Source organism: Microtus pennsylvanicus, chromosome 4, assembly GCF_037038515.1.
Source record: "Microtus pennsylvanicus isolate mMicPen1 chromosome 4, mMicPen1.hap1, whole genome shotgun sequence".
In the NCBI taxonomy this organism is placed as follows: domain Eukaryota; kingdom Metazoa; phylum Chordata; class Mammalia; order Rodentia; family Cricetidae; genus Microtus; species Microtus pennsylvanicus.
In genome coordinates, this window is record NC_134582.1 from 20,777,672 (window position 1) to 20,792,087 (window position 14,416).

Sequence of the window (14,416 nt, forward strand, 5' to 3'; positions counted from 1 at the left end):
TCAGTTCTTAGACACCTAAGGAATTCTTGCCTCTTCTCTCAGAGGGAACAGTAATCAAATAGGCTAATATTTATTTATTAAGCATTAACAAGGGCCAGCCACTAAAACTTGTGTTAAATGGGGTTCAAATGATCCTACTGAATGTGTGCATCCCATCTTCTAAAAACTCTCTTATTGCAGAGGTGCCTGGTGAAGACAGAGAGTGAACTAGAAAAGCAATCCGAAGAAAGGCAGAAGATGGCAGCGTGTACTTCCTTCGAAACCACTGCATTCTTCCTCCTAGCCCGTGTGCTCTTACTTTATGAACAATATCACAAACTTATCTCACCGCCTTCTACATCCTCAGCAGGTGGGAAGGAGCAAACCACACGAGTCCACTGTTCTGAAAGCTGCAAGAAGTGTCCCTGGCTCAGCAGAGAGCTCTGGACACCTACTATCACAGGGATCTGAGCACATCAAAACAGCAAGTGTTTGCCTGTCTCACTAGCTCCACCATCATTTATCTGTATGTGTGTGCTTCTGCATGTGTGTGTGTGTGTGCGCGCACGCCGTTCATGTGTGACTGGAGTATATGTGTACAGAGGCCAAAGAACCGCCTCAGGTACACTTCAGGTGTCACTCATTTTTTAAAACACAATCTCTTGCTGGCCTGGAGCTTCCTGAGTAGGTTGGGCTCACTGGCTGGGGACCACGGGGATCTGCCTGTCTCCTCGTGCCCAGCTTTCTTCTATGGATCTTAGGAATCTATATAGAACCTTATTTTTGCAAGACACTTTACCACTGAGCCATCTCCCTAGTCCCAGCTTTGCTAACAGACATGCTCAATGATATCAAGACTGACCAGATCATATAGATTATGTGTCACAAAGGTTACCTTGAGTAAAAGCCTTGGGACATGCATGGGACTGCCTACTTAGAATGACATCAAAGAGAGCAATGTAAACATGTGAACTATTAGGCAATTTAAAAGCCAAGCTGCCTCTCCCATGGTTCGTTCAATAAAGACCCAGATTTGGCCACAATTAAATCCCAAACATTAGGAAGAGGGTGGTTTGGGCATCAGGCCCACTAAGACCCAAACTCTGGTGTTATTTGCCTATCTACCCTTGGACAAGGAAATATAATATCTGGTTCAAAAAAGTGACCCAAGGAACTGCTACCATCTCCTCTACTTTTAATATTTTGTGTCTAACAACAAAGAAGAAACCACTTCCCAACTCTGTCTGAAATTACAAAAATCTAACACTTTGGCCTCCCCTTTCAAGAAGTGGAGTTTCAAAAGCCACAAAAATGTGCTCAGCTAATATTTACTGCAGGGAGATAATACGACTTGGGAGAAAAGGCATTTGTGCACAGGCTCCAACAGGCCAGACCGGCCTGGGCCTGGCTGGAGTTAGAACCCCACTTTCTCTTAACGTCTTACAGTTGGAAACCAATGAGAAAATTAATCCTTTTACCTCTAAGCTATTCCAAGAGATAAGCTCTGTTATATAGAGTTTGAAAATATTCAACAGAACATCCTGTTGCCTTGAATACATAGGTGTCGCCCGGCTGTATCCTGAATTCATTCCACATCCCTGTGCCCAGTGTCCACATAACATGCAGACTTATGAGTGACAAAGGCCAGGTAAGAAGAGATGGCTTGTTGTCACGTCCATAGCTGCGTTGGCAGTTACATCAGCTTACCTAGCTGTTCTCAGTCCTGACTGTACGTCAGTAACCCCAGCTGATACCACTGTGTTGTGGTTGGAGTACGAAGTCTCTCCTAGGCTCACGTGTTGGGACACTTGGTGCCCTGGTGGTGATGCTGGGAAGACTGGAGAACCTTTAGGAGGTAGAGCCTTGCTAAATGGAGGGAATGGGTCAGCAAGGGCAGGCTTTGAGATTTTATACCCATATCACTTCCTGGTCACTTCCTGGTTTCTGACTATGAAGGAAATGTGACCAGCGGCCTCCCACTCATATCTGCCATGATGGCCTGGATCCCCTTAAATGTTCATCAAAGAAAAAACCCTTCCCTTCAGTTGCTTCTTGTCCAGTATTGTCAAAGCTTATTAGTTATAAGAAGTAACTAACGTACCCCTTCACTCCTTCATAGCCAACAAACCCATTCTGGTCACAAGTCTATTTTTTCATACTGAATAATCACAATAAAATTCTGTAAATCCGATCAGCATGGCTTGCAGCAGACCCTAACTCATTGGGAGTTAAGTGAGCAAACTGGCGAGCATATCAATAGATTAACATAAAATATATGTAATAGGTCACAGCAGCACATTCCTGTAACCTCAGTACTTAAGAGGCAGTGGCAGAGGCAGGAAGCTTGGGAGTTCAAGGCCAGCCTTAGTTATGGCTCAAATTCCAGGCCAGTTTCAAAACTAACACAAACACAGATTTGAAAAAAATCTGGTGGCCAGCGGTTTATAGAAAACAGAATGTTACCCTGTAACCACGTCTGCTCTGTTGGACGGACCATTCAAACACCATTTTGAATGCAGGATGGACAATGAAATAACCATTCAATATGCTTGGAAACACTGGCATGAACAGAAAGTTTTCCTACAGGTTCTAAAGTAGCATAGCATGGTATGAAACTTTAGCCCTCCAGTCTATAAATACTGCCATTATTGCTGTCTGCCCCCAACAGGCCCTACCTCCCACTCTGTCCCTTCTCCACTTTGGCAAATCTTCCTGCATCTGTTTTGCTTGGCAACACACATCAGCATTCCAACAGATGTCACCTGGCCACTGGCTGCAGATTGCAACACACTAGGCAAAACAAGAACTCTGTGCAAAGGGAAAACAACACCCAGGGAGGTTCCTGTGACAGGAGGCCCTTGACCTGTAGACACAGGGTGGGTAAGAGAGGAAGCCGTCTGGGTATTAATCTCTCACCCCCATTGTGCCCAAGCCTGCTGCAGGAATGCTCTCAAGCCCCATTATACCTGTGAGAGGTTCCTCCCCTACCCCAGGACACCTCCTTTCCCACACAGAACCTCTACATGAGACAGGCCCGGTTCTTCAGGCACAGAAACAAGCAACAGCAGGCTTTGGTTACTTTTATGATACCCATAGGACTTCTGTGGAAATCACATTGTCTCTTTGTCCCCTTTCTGTAAGTACACATTCTGAGGAATATTTCAGAAGCTCAAAGGAGCAACTACTTCCTCAGCAGTCACTCCAACGTCCCCCTCGTCTATGCCTTCTCCAGTGGATTCAGACCGTCTGGGTGTCCACCCTCAGGTCCTCAGTGGATCAAAAAAAAAAAAGTGACAGGCAGAGGATGAACTGATGACCCAGAACCCGAAGAAAACATTCCAAACCTTGCTCCCAGAAAACACTTCTGAAGGGCCTGCCTCACACCAGGGGTGAAGCCAGCAGGATAAATGAGCTATTTTAAAAGCTATATATTGGCTCTGTGGCCCACGCATTATTCATCAATGGACAATATGCCCCATAATAAAAGCAGCAGTCTGCAAATCAGAAGCTGACTCTCTGGTGCAAAGCTGCAAAAATACATCCACCCACATCCTGGCATGACACAGGCAGCCGAAAACATCTTGAAATAACACTCCCTGGAGGGGCATAAAAGCTCCCCATTTTCCAGGCATTGCAAAATGAAAATGGCAGGCTAAATACTGAGGTGAGATGACCTCCTCAGAGAACTGATGATCGTTCCTGGTACTCAGGAGAATAACTGGGGATGGGAGAAGAGTTGAAGATAGCAATGTAACTCAGGGGCCAATCACTTCCATCCTTGAAGGGGACATGAGCTTACAACAGCCTCCCCCGATGGCTCTCAGGTCCTATTGCCTTGAACACCCTTAATGTAGTGCCCCTCCCCCAGAGCCCTTCTATGGCCTTCCATCTCCATATGCTCCATTATCTGTGCACCCCATAATGATGCTACTTCATGGTGGGCTCTATACACTATCTATAAAGTTTACCTTTAATTGTTAATGACAGAATCTAGACTTGGTAAGAGTCTCAATGAGGAGCTGTCTAGATGAAGTTGGCCCGTGTGTACATCCATGTAGTTTTGTCTTGATTGATAGAAGACACAGTTCTCTGGGTCCTGGATTGTCTGAGACTAGGAGTGAGCTGAGTGCTAAGTGTGCATGCATTCACTTCTCTCCGCTCTTGTCTGTGGACGTGCTATGGTTAGCTGTCATGAGTTTCTGCTTCTACGACTGGACTTGGTATTTAAGCCCTTTGCACACACTTGTCTGTCTAAAGCATCTCCTCCCAGCTATTGACTTGATGTGCTCTGCATCAGACAAGGTGGCTTTCCTTGGCTGCCTCATGTGGTCCCTGCCCTGGTTCCCCTTCTGTGACTGTCATTATCTTCTCCTATGGTCATCTATGCCCCTGCTAGCAAAGGTTTGGTTGGTTCTGCTCCCAGTTGTGGTCCCAGAATTTGGGGTGGTACCTGGCTTGAAAGAAGAGTTTCTGAGTTCACTTAGCTTTCTTCTAATTTTTTAAAGCTTTTTTTAGTTTAATTTTTTTTATTTCATTGATCTATACATTTTTCTCTGCTCCCCTCCCTTACTTAGCTTTCTTATTGGTCTTGGGAGGATCCTTCTGGGGAGTCCTACCTGTTTGTTCAAGAAGACAGTCTCACTGATCAGAAAAAGAGGTTTTAGAAAAGGTTTGAAAAATATTATGACTGCACGAGTCAGAACAACATGACTAACTTTTTCCCCCATGCCATCTAAAATACTCCAACAAAACGAAGGCACTGAACTAGAGATCAACACTTAGAGGCCTCCAGGATTTTTTCTGCTCCGTGACCAGGACACAGACACCAGGTGTAGAAGTACATTGCCTGGGTTCCTCCTGGCAGGCTAACCCTTCAGTCCTCAATGGCAAATGAGAAAAGTGCCGACTACGGATTTTCCACCATTGACTTAAAAAACCATTGACTTATATGACTAATTATATATATGTATATAAAATGCATTCTTCTTTTGAAATTTCACAGTTAGTACCTTACCAAAAAAGGTTCCAGCCCTTACCCTCACTCACCCCAGATTCTGATATTTTCTAGATTAAGCAACTATGTACTTTCACCCCCATGATGAAATACTGACTCTTTTGAATGTACCTTTTTTTTATAAGCTGCCTTGTTACTGTGTGACAAAACTTCCTGGGGAGACCCTACACATACATCTGCTCACTCTTGATAGGGAACCCATGCCAGACCAAGGTACAGATACCATCAAAGTTCAACTTGGTGAATCAATTGATTACCTCCAGGAGCAGAAAACATTCAAGACACCAAAGCCCACCCCAACACAGGTGAAAGCTCATAAAAGCTGGGAACCTGGAGCACACTGCACACCTGCAGAAAGTTCAAGAAGTCTTTTCCAACTGATTCCGTTGGTCTAAACCTCTTCCAGGCAGATGGTTTGGTCTGAGTCTTCCTTGTAGCTTTGCTTGTCTGAGAGTGAGTCTCAGCAGTCATTATTACTTACTCTGTAAGGGGAGGGCCTAGTGAATCTGATCAGTTTCAGGGACTTCCTGTGGCTATTTGAGTTGTTTACCTTCCTGTTTAAGGAGCTTCCCTGCAGGATGGAATGTTTTAATCTCAAGAGGAAACCTACAGGGCCAATGTGGCATCTCATTTTCCTCAGTGTCCCTGTGTTACATCAGAAGTTCTCTGAGTGCACACAGTCATTACGGGCAAGGGCCACCCCATGTCACGTGAGCATCTCTTCCATTCATGAACAATTCCTGCTTTTATAGGAAAATGAACCATTCACCAGGGATCAAGATGGCCCTGTGCCCACTGAAGTCCAGCTATTAAGTTTAAAATAGCTGTTTAACTTCTACTATCTTTTTAAACTACCTCTGCCAAGATGCAGTAAGCTGCATTCCTGTGGTCTTCCTAGGCAATAATGTCTCAAAACTCTTAGGGAAATGTCCCAACTGCATTTTCATAATTGGCTACCTTGGAGTAACAGGTCTTCATCTGATTGTAATAGGGATTTGGGGGAAGGGACTTGGTTTTAAAATATGAAATTCTTTTTAAAAAGCCCCAAGTTTAGTGGCAATATGTATAAAGGGAACTGTTATTTAATAGGAATAAAAATACTAAAGTACTTTAATTTCAGGAAGACATTCTTGTGATCAGGATTTTAAAATAAAAAAAGACAAAAAACAACAACAACAAACAAACAAAACCACCACAACAAAAACTAACAAAACAAACAAACTACCAACTGACTTATTTCACATATGTAAAAGCAGAAATGAAAATTTCCAAAATTCAATGTGATAAACATATGGAAGGAGATTTATTAAAGAGTTCTCATTTCCAAAGGGTCCTAGACATGACTGCAGTAGTGCAATCCTCCCAGAACCCGTCTCCTCCTTTATGGGAAGCAAGAGTAAGCCTTAGAAAGTGGAGGATAAGAGGAGGTGAGGGTGTGGTCCAGCATCAGTGGGCTTCTTGGCATCCATGTCACACCAAGTTCAACCCCGTCTCCTCAACACAAGGAGAAAACAAGCATGTCTTCATCAAGGCCTCTGCTTAGATTATAACTTCATTTCAGTTAACACCAACATTTCGAGCCACAGAACCTTAACCTTAGAATTTAAAAAACTAATTTTTAAAAAAACTATTCGAAAGCCAGATCCATAAGTAATTGTGGTATATTATTTCCAGCCTCAAATTCTCCAATTGTTAAGTGACATGATTTTATCAATGTGGGGCTAAATCATCTGAAATGTTCAAACTAAATTAAAATGATTGAGATTTTATGCAATCTAATGCTTCTTTAATTGAGTATAAAACCATGATGGACAAGGCTTTATGTCGCTGTAAATTTATTTTAGTTAATAAAGAAATGATAAATAAAATAATAAATATAAGAAGCCCAGAGTTGGTGATGGTAGCCCACTACTCACTGGGATTAATTCTTTAAGGAAGTTAAGAGGTATCTTAGTTCTGTGATTTAACATCTGGCCTGAAATCTGAATTTGAAAAAGTTCTAGACTTTTGTGGGTTGGCTGGGGTAGCGAGGAGGTTAGAATTTTAATATACATATTCCAATATTTTTTATATATCTAAAATATCTACTCAACTCAATTATAAACATTTGGCCCAAAGCATTTTTTCTTCCTCTCTAAGTGATATATATATATATATATATATATATATATATATATATATATATCTGCATTCTAAAGGAACATGGAGAAGAAAACAAGAAATGAGATCATGAAGCATTAAAATGTCAAGGAGATGGGCAAATGCAACATGCAAGAGTCATTTGATATATTTTAAAGGACTCCACTTCTCAAATCTCTAGAATAAAAAGAATCACTATCCTCCTCTCAGGACCAGGCTGAATCAAGCACCTCTATACTTAACTAGCCCCAGCACACAGAGCCCTTAGAAAAGGATAGCTTCTGGTTCACACAAAATGATTCCAAGTTATAAACAAGCAAGAGCCTCGGAACTCCTGGTCACCTATAAAAAAATAAAATAAAAAAATAAAGGGCAAACTTTAAGATTTCTGAAATGTGGATTTGCTTGGAGAAACATTTGTTTCTCTTGCTACATGTTAAAATTTCATCCTCTCTACTAATACTTAGACACTGAACAGTTTTGAAAGATGAATGACAGTTGTGCTTACGGAACCAATACAAAGTACTTCCTTTACAAAGTCGTCGCTCTCCTCTACCCCCCCCCCCCACCAATTTTGCTGAGGAGGAGTCCAGAGCTTACACCACACTACACTCTTTCCCTAGTACATTTCCACTATCTCTGCTTGAAACCTGAACAACAATCACCAAATCAATACATCGGGGCTCCTTCCAACTTAGTTATACCTTGATCTCTCTGGCTTCCCGTGGCTGAGACTAGGAACATTTGACCCCTAAGTCTCAGAACAGGCTACAGTTCTAGAATGATCCCCATCTAAAAAGCAGGCCTTTTGAAATTCAATCTACTCCACCCTCTATCCTCCCATTTAACTTCCTGTTCAAACGTGGTGCTGCTAAGAGACACTTGGATTCAGGACACAGCCTCAAACGGGCCAGGACACAGGGACTTATTCTCAGGCCCACTCAGACGGGGCCACCTGTCTCACTTAAGCGCATCTCCTCCGTAGCTCAGCTGGCTCAACAAGGTCCAAGTGAAGCCATCAAGTGAATTAGGAAGAAAACACCAGGTCAACATCATGCATAATTACACAACAGACCCGAGAAAGAAGCATCTGGAAAACCCTTCACCAATCTCGCCATTTCTCCTTCAGTGTTGTATCCTTTAATGCCTCGAGAGAGGCAGGCATGGTGGGTGGCTTTTGTCTATGGCTGTCTCTTCCAGGCAGGTTCTACACTTCTATACCTCTTGTCTGAATTGTAACACATGTAATGAAGATTGGAACAGGCTCATAAATGTCTGAACGACCCCTGGCCAGTTCCAGGTTGGGACTGCCAGTCTCCTGGTGTTTACTGAGGAAAGTCAGTTCCTGTTGCTGTGTACTCAACCAACAATTTAAGCATCATTCATGAGTTTCACCTTCCCTTACTATCGCCACTGTCCCAAGTGGCACAACTAGAAGTTTAAATAAAAATATGTGGTTAGAAATCTTTAGTTAGGTGCTTCCAGCAAGAGTATGGACTATTTTCATTAAAAGAATCTAGCTGATGGTTTTAGTGTGCACATGTTGTTGACCACATAAAAATACCCTACCAAACAGGACCAGGCAAGGGATATGATACTTTAATATCATCTTAAGGAATGACTATCTTTTGGCCTTATGAAGACATAGTCGAATGTATTAGTTTGTGCCATGAGGTGAGAGCTTGGCTTTAGAGACCTGGCAACTCTACCTCAAGGCTTCTCTACTATCCGTACCATCTCGGCACACCCTCTCTTAGGCAGGATCTACTGAGGCGCAACTCCAGGAGAGCCTTCATTTTAATGCCACCCAGTGGGGACACTTCAAACAGATGCCTCAGCCTGTGCAGAGTGCGAGTGACCTCCACCACTGGAAATCTATCACAGCCAAGTGATATGGCCAAAAGAAGTAAACACGCAGCCAAATGTTTGCAAGATTAAAAAAAATTAAATAGACAAAGGCCCTTTACTTAATTCTTTCTAAGAACTGAATTATTATAGGGCCACTCGGGGTTCAAGTGGTTAGGAAAGACCTGATGATGCCAGGAAACAATCAGGTTAGATACTGAGGTCAATACATCCCCCCACACCATCAACACATGCTGTCCTGTGTATCAGGACGGACTGCTCACGGGTACCACTTGGGTCCTGTGTCCAGCTCCTGTGCAGAAATAGCCTTACTTACTCTTAACTAGCAACAAGGATGACACTTTGCAGGAGCTTGGGAGGTAATGGACATATTCACTGATGATGTCCCAGGCTCCAGAGCTAGATAAGTGCCTGCCATGGGCCCTAGCTGCCTCCTACCTCCAGGAGGACAGTGTGTAATGCTCCATGGTGCACGCTCAATTTTTTAGCAAGAATGCTGTATCACATGGAACATTAAAACTGCCTTAAGGCTTAGTATGTACCGTGTGTGTGTGTGTATGCATGCACAAGCATGTGCGTGTGTGTACTTATCATATACACATAAATCACTAAACAATATGTTGCCATGCCTTTATCTGAAACAGTGGATTAACAGTGCCCCACAGGCCAGTTGGCACAGTCCAGTAAGACGACTATGCTCCATATCGTACTTTCTGAGTAAAATAAGAATAAGACTCTTCAACTGTGAAGTGGTAAAACATGAGCGGTCACTCCAAGTACCAGCTGTCTTGGTGACAACAGCCAGTGTCAGCCCCATGTGCTGCCTATATTGCTGAAAATAGTTGAACTACAAAATCTGTTTAAAAACAAAACAAAAGTCAATTTTGGAATACAACTATCCCCCTTATCCATAACAATGTTTTTTTTTCAAAGAAACTTATGGGTAAATTTTGATTGACTGTTTCTCTTCTTTTTTTTTTAAAGTAATTTTATTTTTATTTATTTATTTATTAAAGATTTCTGCCTCCTCCCTGCCACCGCCCCTCCCATTTCCCTCCCCCTCCCCCAATCAACTCCCCCTCCCTCATCAGCCCAAAGAGCAGTCAGGGTTCCCTGCCCTGTGGGAAGTCCAAGGACCTCCCAACTTCTTCCAGGTCTAGTAAGGTGAGTATCCATTCTTATAGTTAAAAAAAACCTAATATTTACTTTTTTTCTGTAAAAGCCCTTTCTCTGGGAGACACTCAAACTGAGATTTTCTCCACATAAAAGTATTTTTTTGCATATTCCTTTGTCATCCAGTGAAGTCCATCTGTAGTCACAAAAAAAAGGCCACAGTGCCTTGGAGAATCTGGGGAAGCGCAGAGCACCTGAGCTGGAAGGTCAGCCTCTCTCTTCTGCTCCTGTGGGGCAGGTGTAAGAACTCCTGCTTTTGCTCCTGGGCCCTCCTCCCTCTGTTTACTTATGAATCTCTGTGTCAGCAACAAATTAAGAAAGCCCCAGCTCCTTTACATAACTAGGGTGATGTCATATACATGGAAGATCTTGAATACTTAATAATATCAATGGACCAGAAAGCTGGCTCCTCAGGCCTGGAAAATGAAGAACTTGGCAGTTCTGTGTATAAAGGGTGCTTGTGGGAGATGGTCTAACCTTCTCAGGATAACTCGAATACAGCCAAGAGGCTTATGATGAAGACAGTAACCAGTTCATTAAGAGACTTCGATGAATGCTTCAGGCAGAGAGGATGAGTTCTAAGATCCTGGTGGTATTTACCTTACTACAGCTGATGCCTCTAATGACAGATGTACTTTGTAGACGGTGGCCGCCTTGGGCAAGTCTAGTCTCACAGAATTACCCGCAGTTTTCTCTAAGGATCTAACTAGTAAACATTTTTAGATTTGGTCACACCAGACTGCTTGGGAGGCCCATTCAGAGATGCACTGAGCCACACTGTGGAAAAGGAATTCCAAATCAAAAGATTTTCTACATCACTCACACCCAGACGGGGTCATCAACTGTACTTAATTTTCCATTTAAACAAATGATGAGATGCCCTTAGGCTGAAGCAGCAGGTATCTGAAACACTGACAGAGGCTAGTGCCAGCCAGGCTGTAGATGTGCCCAAGGCGATGTTTCCCTTCAATATAAATAAGGTCCAGGCAGTTACTGGCCAAGCCTAAACCCGTGGTCCCTATGATACACACACAAAACTGGTGAATGGCAGATCGCTCCATTACACCACCAGGTCTGCTTGCTTTTAAGGAAAGGCTTCTGCTTAAAAGAAAAGCTTGGGCTTGCCAAGCATATGCTAATTATTTACATATTCATGCTTATGAAAAACTGTTCTCTAGGCAGCACTTTGTCTCCACAGAAAGCTCTTTGTTTCACAATGGTCTGCCTCGACATCATCAGTTCTCAACCTGTGGGTCACAACCCCCCTGGGAGTTGATTGACCCTTTCACAGGGTTCACCTAAGATTCTCCTATATGTCAGGCATTTACACAACAATTCATAATAGTAGCAGAACTACAGTTATGAAGCAGTAATGAAAATAATCTTACGGCTGGGGTCACCACATGAGGAACTGTATTAAAGGGTCGCAGTTGAGAACCACTGCTCTACATGGCTCTTGTAAGTTAGAAGAGCCCTTCTCAAAATCTTCATCATTTTAGCATATATTATTATTACTTTTAAAATTTCATTAGAAATTCTAGACTGAGAGTTTGGTCACGTAACTGCATCTGTTCTTAACACTGAATATCACGACTGCAGTTTTCAGTGGCCATCTCAGCCCGAGGGAAGTCACTCCTCCCCAGTGGGTGGACCTGGCTGAACATGCGATTGTGCTAATAGAGCTTGAACCTACCTTGGGGTAGGCTCAGCAAACTACACTGCCAGAACTCACTAAAACTTGTATCATAGTAGAGGAAAACTGGTACAAGACTTAATGGGTGTAAAGAAGCCTTTCACATCTGTTTATTCCTTTACAAGGATGAGAGGAATCAATGACAGAGGCATGATACTCAAATTACCAGAGACACTTCCAAACAAGTGGTCAATAAAGATCCACAGTACTCTAGGATACCAACACAGCTACCTACTTTAAAAAGACAAGGTATACTGAAACCCAAACAGAAAGGCCCACAGGCATCTCCTGATCGTATCCTAAAACTATCAATCACACGAAGAAGGTTGTCAATGAGTGATGGCTAGCACAAGCAAACCTGACTGGTTACAGTTCCACAAGCAGCCGCGCCATCACGGGCTGGGCCGTGAGCAGCTGCTCTCTGTACCCCATTTCACCGAAAGGCAGTGAGCAAGCACGCACGTGCAGCGAAGCCAGAATCTGCTCTAAGGAGTCTGTTTCCGCAGCTGGAGACAGGGCACTATCCCCTAAGCATCCTTGGCTTAGATACTCAAGTGGGCTGTGCTAAGTTATGCTGCTGTGAACCAAGGCCCCACCACAACTTTCTCTACTGCCAATCTGCCCACAAAACACACATCTTCTACTGTCCCCAAATTAGAATAACCTACTGGCACGAAAACCAAAACAATCAATTTGACAATGAGAACTAATGATAATATTAGGAAGAATCAAGTACGTACTTGGTTAAGAGGCTCAAATGCCTCTCTCCCCAGCAGCCTTTCAGCTTTATCTGAAAGGTGTCAGGGGCCATATTTGCAAACAAGGTTTCGAATCACTGCAACATCAGCACATTTAGACACTGACTTGCTGTATAGCAGACTATCTTTAAGAAATAAAATTTTAAAATTCTTCCATTCTAAACTAAACTAAAAATGGTATGTATTAAGTTTAGGATCCCAAAACAGGCGGAGCGTCTTACGTCAAAGACCTACAGAAAAAGTATTTTTTGGAAGGCTATGAGCTTCAGGGACTGCTACCAAAACACTGCAATCCACTGACTTCAACAGGAAGGATATTCCTTCATCAGAGAATCGGGCTGCAAAATAACCAAGCTTTCTGTGTTGGCCCGGTCCCTTCTGAGCCACTCTAACACGTGTACCTGCGACTTACCGGAGCACCAGCTCCATGGGGTTCAGGACTCTTGGGAGTCTCCTCTTGGTTCTGGGGAGCTTCTTCAGGTCCCCGAGTCACAAGAATTCGGAAATGCTGCTGCCCTGCATTTTGATCCTGCCTGATCTTGAACATGCATCCTGGACTCTGCGGGGATCTCTCTGAATTTGTCCTGCGGATCTCCGGGACCATCCTACTGGTCCGAGGAGATGCCTCTGGGGTCCCTCGGTCTTCGGTGGGGCTCACCCGGCCTGCTCGGGGTTGGGTGGGGTATGAGGTGCTCCTCTCCAGCCGAATGCGCGGATACCTCACCAACCTGTCCCCCTTAGTGCCAGTGAAGCCAAAGTTGAAGTCACCGCCCAGCCCCAGAGCTCCTTGCTGGGGCTGTTGCAGCTGAAAGACAAAGCAGCGCTTTCCGGAGCTCCCAGAAGCGTCTGGAACATGCTGGAGGGACCAGCGTCTGGGTTCTGCTTGGCCATCAGGGCCGAAGGGCAGCAGCCGCACCTGGCGCACATCGGCACTGGAGGCTCTGTGCTGGATGCGCAGGCCTGGGGTGGCCTCCTCTGTATCCTCAGGCAAGCGGGGACACTGACCACGGTGATCACAAATGCCGTTGATCAGGGTCCCGGGATCCCAGGCTGCCCTTGGAGGGGAGCTTCCAGGAGTGTCCACTGGAGAGGGCTCCGACGAGCTAATCTGAGCCGAGACCCTTGTGGCCGCGGCCTGGTCTCCGAGGTCAGCCTGGGCACTCGGGGGCCTGTCGTCAGGGCCCTCGGGTGGCCCGCAGCTGTCTGTGGCGCCGTCTGCGGCCTTGCGCTGCAGCGAGATCTGCACTGAGGAGCTCCGTGTGGGCCTGGTGTCCACCCCAGTCAGGAGCTGCGGTATGAACATGGATGAGCTGCGCTTGAGAGCGCCCACGCCCTCCTGCAGGCCACCGTCCTCCCCTGTGCTCTGGGTGAAGGGGTGCGGGCTGCTTCTCCGTGGCAGCGTGTGGAATGCCATGAAAAAGTCCTCTTCTCTCTCCTGGTCTAGAATCTCAGACTCGGGGGCCGTATTGCTGCGTCCAGAGCCAAAATGAAACCGAAGCCGATGGGCCATGGTGACCAGGGGGGCCAGGAGGGAGAGAGCGAGCGACAACACGCCCAGCAATGCCAGAAGTCAAAACCCAAAGACACCAACTCCAAGAAAAAGTGTCCCATCTGCCAAACTGTTAGCACTGCGGCACCAAGAGCGACAGATAGCAGAAATAGCCCAAGTGGCAAGCAGCATTCCAGGCATGATTGGATAAGAGCAAAAAGCTCTCATCTAGTCTGTGACAGAGGGTAGGATGGCCAGAGACACATGACCACCCGCTCCCCCTCCAATGCCAGCTTCTGGACTTA

The 14,416-nt window shown here is 44.7% G+C and overlaps 1 protein-coding gene across 12 annotated transcripts in view; it reads right to left on the minus strand.

Annotated features, from left to right (window-relative positions):
• Nedd4l (NEDD4 like E3 ubiquitin protein ligase) overlaps positions 1 to 14,416 on the minus strand; it is a 315,839-nt gene that overhangs the window by 118,129 nt on the left and 183,294 nt on the right. For 2 of the 12 annotated variants that reach the window (XM_075968468.1, XM_075968466.1), the window contains exon 1: positions 13,035 to 14,206. The exons of 9 other annotated variants lie outside the window; for them this stretch is intronic. In XM_075968468.1, the coding sequence (XP_075824583.1) occupies positions 13,035 to 14,132 (1,098 nt within the window). In that variant the 5' untranslated portion in view covers positions 14,133 to 14,206. Of the gene's footprint in view, positions 1 to 13,034; positions 14,207 to 14,416 lie in introns of those variants that run through there. One more of the 12 variants, XM_075968467.1, reaches the window with a different exon arrangement.